Genomic DNA, 6,863 nt, shown 5'->3' on the forward strand with positions numbered 1-6,863 from the left:
GGAGAGACTCCTGAACCACAGAGAGGTAACTGCTGTATCAGCTGATTAAAAGGAATAGCACAAAGAGAGCACAGTTCTCTCTTTTCTCTTCTCCATCTCTCTTTCTCTCTTTTTTCCTCTCTTTTGAATACGAAGTACTCTAACCTATTTATATGGAGATAGAATTGTTGCATAATTCCAAATAAATAGATTATGATCCACAATAGGGATGCAACAATACAGTTAGCCCACGGTTCAATACATACCTCGGTTTTTTAACCACCGTTTTTGTTTCGGTTCGGATCTGATGGCTTGGCACATCATAGTGTTTTTTTGTTGTTGTTTTTTTGCAATTTAAAATGCGATTTTTAAAGCAAACCAACAACAAACTCCTGTACTATTCTGTACAGTGAAGAAAAACATGGATGTAATGTACACATGTAATATTTCATTCATACTGGACAGAAACGCCACATGTGCATCACCGTAGTAATAGAACTGCTGACGTTTCCAGGAAATCCCTAATATGGGCAAAGACATCCAGCTGTCGCTGTAACTGAAGGAAAAGAAGATAGAAACATGCTGAATGATGAAACATGAAGACAATAAACACACGACTGCGACAATGTATAGTTTATCTGTGGTGTTCAAGCCATCTTGGGTATTTTCATAATAATTAAGTATATTTATAATTTATTGCTAATCGACATAGCCTTTATTACAGTAACATATTTTCTTCCTCATTCTATTATTGTTATTTCTAACATTCAACTGATGTTGTGGACTAAAAACCTTCTGTTTTGTCGGACAGCAGGTTTAGAAATGCTTCTCATTACAAGGGAAGATATTTGATGTGTGTTGCTTTTTCAAATGCACGTTATAAGCGGGTAGACTCATGGACACACAAACAGAGCCAATTCAGAGAGAAAGAAAACAAACAGAAATTATTTAAGCGCAAACGCGATCCTCAAGTGCATATTGAACCGTGGATGTCGTACTGACCGGTTCAATGTTATATCGAGAATTGTTGCTTCCCAAATCCACAGATAAATGTAAAGAGATTAACAAAAATTAAACATGTTGACAAATAAATAGAATGAGATCCACAAATAAATCTTAGAGTTTCACTAACATGAATTCAATTCACAAATAAATGATGTGAGATTTGCAAATAAAAAAAAAAACATTCACAAATATATTTTTATGTCACAAACACAACTTTGCCTGGCATTCATTTGTGAATCGCGTCCTGTGCATTTGTAGATCGCTGCACACATTTATGGATTTTGAAACGTGTGGACTCCACCCACCGTCTACTCAAGCCAATCAGATAACAGCCACATATCGCTGACCAATCGTAGCACGTTCTCACTATAACCAATCTCGTTTTGCTTTACAATCAGATTTAATTTACAAGAAAATATCTAAGTTACTTTTTCAAATAAGTAACGCCAGTTACTTTGTTTTCCCATGTATTGACTGACAGCTCTCCTGTCCTCATGTTGGGAGAAATCAGGAGTAAGTGCAGAGACGTTGAGTGCGCTGTGTGAACATGATGTTACTGTAGTTCTAGACTAAATGTCAACATGTGTTTACTCATCTCACTCGCACAAAAACAGATTCAGTATTCCTCAAGATCAATAAAAACAGTCAAATGCAAACTCGGGACATGAAACAAACATGTTAAATAACACAAATATCCTTTATGTATTTTATTAACCAGTATCTTTGCTCCTGACCTACAATGACCAACCATACTAATAAGCAAAAATGACTTTAGATAAACATAACATTTATGTTTCTTTTTTGTTGTTGTTGTTGTTTCTGAAGGGAGAAAAATTAGGCCAAGGCAGATTAAAAAAAGTAACGTAACGCATTACTTTCCATAAAAAGTAACTAAGTAACGTCATTAGTTACTTTTTTAGGAGGTAACGCAATTTTGTAATGCATTACTTTTAAAAGTAACTTTCCCCAACACTGGGTGCAGGTGTGTTGAATATAAATGCATATACTGTAAATGTAAGACAATATATTTATTGGTTAAAACACTTGATCACGCAATTACTGTCATGTTTGATAAATTTAGAGCATTCTTTCTGAATAAAAGTCTTACTGACTTTTGAATGGTATTTATGTATGTGTATGAACATTATATTTTAAAAGTAAATAAACACTTTGTAAAACTAAACTATGTAAACTAAATAAAACTGTAAAGCTATATAAATACAAATGCATTTTTTTTGTAAATTTAAGCTTGAAAAAAGATTGTATGTTTTTAGATTTGAGAAATATTACATTAAAACATAAAACTATGGAAAATGAACATTTTACAATTACATTAAATATCAAGTATTGACCTACAATTTATATGTATATTATTCAATCAATAACTACTGGTAAGAAATGATGTGAAATTATTATTATTTTTTATTTTTTTACTTTCAGTTGGATGCGGCAAATCAGCTTCTTCAGCAGGCACAGCAGCCTCACAGCTACCTGATTGAGACCATACGACAAAGAGACACTCAGATCCAAACGCTGAAAGACCGTCTCACGCGATTAGAAGAGGAAGTAAGGTAAAGGGGAAGTAAATGATTATCACAGATTTATGGATACATCCGGTTTTTGATACAACAGGAACATTTGAAATCTTTACAAAGCTTTTATTTTGAAAGGATATAGGTGGATTTACTATAGAATCATTGCCATTGTTTTGTAACAATAGTCACAACGGTTTCTGACTACTAATATGCATGTTCCATGGTATGCATTTGTATTGGCTAAGGAAAGGTAGTAGGCATTATTTGAAATAATTTAAATACATTCCAACTCATTGAGGAGCAAAGGTGTAATGCACCTGCCAATAAAGGTCAGGCTCCAGGCCCACCTGACAGCTTCTTAGTAGCAGTGCATGTGCGTGCATGCATGTGTGGCTGGATGTTTTTTTCTTGGCTCTGTCACGTGTCATTGACAGATGTAATCCCTTACCTGTATATGCAAACTGTACAAGCAGGTTTTCTCTTGTATTGGTGTCTTTAGAGGTCCTCTTGGGGCCAATGTGAAAAATATACAAATTACTCTCCTAAATATCAGCATCTATCAGGTTTTATCAGAAGGCTACTTGTGGCTGGGGGGAATGTTCTTGAACAAGGGTAATTTTGAACGTTGCCTGTTCACTGCATACAGGTGCTGTGCAGTCAGTGAGGTGTATGCAATTCACTTATTGCTCGTTGATTTCACATTTGTTTTATTTGAAGTTTTATTTATCTAGCTCTGTCAAGCCCTCCGGGTTGTGAGTTTGTTCACAGCTCAGTGTTAATTCTGTAAAAATGGTAGTACAGAGTAACAGATAAATACCTTCAGCTCACCATGTCTGTCACCACTCATTACTCGTGCCATATGTTTGACAAAGATTTGCTCTGTTGAAATGCAGTTTTTGTCGTGTGACCTTCAGTGCTGTATTTCACATGAGGAGCAGGTGACATTTGAACCCATGTACTCTAAAGAAAATTTGGTGTTCAAAAATTATCGCTGGTAAAATTCACAAATAATTACAAAGGATCGGCATGTTAAACATACAATTTTGAAGTGGAAAGACTGAAATAGTATTTTCTTGTAAAACATACTCTAGTAATTGAATCTAGTAATCTAAATCATTTTTTGCAGTGTAGACACATTATCCTAAAGTTGCCTACATGTATGGCACTGGTTTTAACACATACTTATAATCACAAATTGCTTGGTAGATTAAATGGGTTGTCATAAAAATTTAATGAATTTTATTTCTTAATTTATTTCTTAATTTTTGTTAATTTATTTTACAGATTACTACACAGACTTGTCAAAGTTCAAGACATCTTCTTTTTTATTAACCAGTATCTTTGCTCCTGACCTACAATGACCAACCATACTAATAAGCAAAAATGACTTTAGATAAACATAACATTTATGTTTCTTTTTTGTTGTTGTTGTTGTTTCTGAAGGGAGAAAAATTAGGCCAAGGCAGATTAAAAAAAGTAACGTAACGCATTACTTTCCATAAAAAGTAACTAAGTAACGTCATTAGTTACTTTTTTAGGAGGTAACGCAATTTTGTAATGCATTACTTTTAAAAGTAACTTTCCCCAACACTGGGTGCAGGTGTGTTGAATATAAATGCATATACTGTAAATGTAAGACAATATATTTATTGGTTAAAACACTTGATCACGCAAACAGTATTTCATATGAATCAGTCTCACTAGTTTTGATTGTAAAAGTTACTTCATAGCATTGCACGGTTTTTATTTACATCATCACAAGCCCCCAGATGGTCATTTGGGCCCATATTTGATATTATACATGTTATTATGCCCTATATTTGTCACCGCGATTGTACTTTGAAATGCCAAATAAGCCATTGTGCCATGTCTACTCTGCTCGCTGCATTGCAACAGCTGTAAATGCAACTGGACACTTCAAAGCAAATGTGCGAATCATCTGTCCTTCATGGTATCGTGCCTCTTCCAGTGTAGACAGTATCGCTGATAATGATGATTTCTATTTGCTTTGGATGCATCATGTGTTACTGATCATGCTCGGGATCTGTGAATGGTCATAAGTGGTGTATAATCCTGAGTTTATTCTCATTCACTGATCCTGATGGAATTATGAAGAAGCCTTGCACTCCTTTTGGAAACAGTTTTTTTTTTTTAACCACACAAACAGCACTTCAGCTCAATTTGAACGAAGTGTCTATAGAATGCAGTTCCTTACAGGGGTGCCGAATCTGCTCCCGCCCTGATTGTAAAGCAAAATGTGATTGGTTATAGTGAGAATGTGCTATGAATGGTCAGTGAAATGTGGCTGTTATCTGATTGGCTTGAGTAGACAGTGGGTAGCGTCTTCTTGACGCTAGAAATGTTTCAAAATCCATAAATGCGTGCAGCGATCTACAAATGCACAGGACGTGATTCACAAATGAATGCCAGACAAAGTTGTGTTTGTGGCATAAAAATATATTTGTGAATGTTTTTATTTTTGCAAATCTCATTTATGTATTTGTGGTTTTAACCCATTTGTGCCCAAATTTTTCTAAATGTTTTCATGCATATAGTCAGGTTAATAGTGTCCTATGTGAACATGTTCTGCATTTATTTTCCCCAGCTTTTAGTTTTTTTTCTTGAAAATCGTATTTGAATGTGCGGCAACTATAGTTGCCGGTGGGCAAATATGTTGTATGCACCACTTCAGTGTCAAATTTGAATAGGAGGAGATCTTTTGGCATCTAACTCAAAATAACTGCTATCAACAGATCAATCTTTATTCATAAACAAATTAATCATGCATAAAAGTCGAAGAACATTCGATGCAAACCCCAAAAAAGTTGCATCTAGCTTATAATCTCTTGAATATGAAAACACAACAAATCCATTTGTCTTAAAGTGGTGGAACATAGTGCAGAACAAAGTGCAGCCAGTAGGTTGACCCAACAGGGTGTTGTGTATCAAAAAGTTAAATGAAAATAAATAAATAAGAATAAATAGAATGAAGAAAATATTACATCTATATAATAAAAAAAGGTATACCTGAAAGAAAATTACGCATTTAACTGTTTGCTTACCAACATTCTGCAAAATATCTTATTTTGTGCTCAACAGAAGAAAGAATCTCATAGGTTTGCAACGTGAGGGTGACTAAATGACACAATTTCCTTTTTTTGGGTGAATTTTCCCATATGTAAGCAGTTTTAGTATAAGTAGCCTACAAGGAGTACTGCAGTGAAGGTACACGTAGTTTTATAAATTTACATAAACATATTTGCATACTATACTTTATGTAAATATGTAAAATATCACATTTTATGAATAGGCACATATTGATTAGGTCAAATGGATTAACCCTGACAAAAGTCCTTGATATTCATGAAATTACTGATATTCTTTTTAAAATATATGATTATTTAAATAATTATCATGTGTAGGCTACACGTGAAATGTGGCTGTTATCTGATTGGCTTGAGTAGACAGTGGGTAGCGTCTTCTTGACGCTAGAAATGTTTCAAAATCCATAAATGCGTGCAGCGATCTACAAATGCACAGGACGTGATTCACAAATGAATGCCAGACAAAGTTGTGTTTGTGGCATAAAAATATATTTGTGAATGTTTTTATTTTTGCAAATCTCATTTATGTATTTGTGGTTTTAACCCATTTGTGCCCAAATTTTTCTAAATGTTTTCATGCATATAGTCAGGTTAATAGTGTCCTATGTGAACATGTTCTGCATTTATTTTCCCCAGCTTTTAGTTTTTTTTCTTGAAAATCGTATTTGAATGTGCGGCAACTATAGTTGCCGGTGGGCAAATATGTTGTATGCACCACTTCAGTGTCAAATTTGAATAGGAGGAGATCTTTTGGCATCTAACTCAAAATAACTGCTATCAACAGATCAATCTTTATTCATAAACAAATTAATCATGCATAAAAGTCGAAGAACATTCGATGCAAACCCCAAAAAAGTTGCATCTAGCTTATAATCTCTTGAATATGAAAACACAACAAATCCATTTGTCTTAAAGTGGTGGAACATAGTGCAGAACAAAGTGCAGCCAGTAGGTTGACCCAACAGGGTGTTGTGTATCAAAAAGTTAAATGAAAATAAATAAATAAGAATAAATAGAATGAAGAAAATATTACATCTATATAATAAAAAAAGGTATACCTGAAAGAAAATTACGCATTTAACTGTTTGCTTACCAACATTCTGCAAAATATCTTATTTTGTGCTCAACAGAAGAAAGAATCTCATAGGTTTGCAACGTGAGGGTGACTAAATGACACAATTTCCTTTTTTTGGGTGAATTTTCCCATATGTAAGCAGTTTTAGTATAAGTAGCCTACAAG

The 6,863-nt window shown here is 34.1% G+C and overlaps 1 protein-coding gene across 1 annotated transcript in view; it reads left to right on the forward strand.

Moving 5' to 3' along the window:
- Window positions 1-2,559, forward strand: part of LOC107598769 (progesterone-induced-blocking factor 1) — a 34,362-nt gene extending 31,803 nt beyond the window's left edge. Inside the window, exon 15 of the mRNA XM_016290203.1 lies at window positions 2,509-2,559. Coding sequence (XP_016145689.1) covers window positions 2,509-2,559 — 51 coding nt within the window. The remainder of the gene's footprint in view (window positions 1-2,508) is intronic.
- The last annotated feature ends 4,304 nt before the right edge of the window (window positions 2,560-6,863 follow it).

This window comes from Sinocyclocheilus grahami, unplaced genomic scaffold, assembly GCF_001515645.1.
Source record: "Sinocyclocheilus grahami isolate Dianchi unplaced genomic scaffold, SAMN03320097.WGS_v1.1 scaffold255.1, whole genome shotgun sequence".
In the NCBI taxonomy this organism is placed as follows: Eukaryota; Metazoa; Chordata; class Actinopteri; order Cypriniformes; family Cyprinidae; genus Sinocyclocheilus; species Sinocyclocheilus grahami.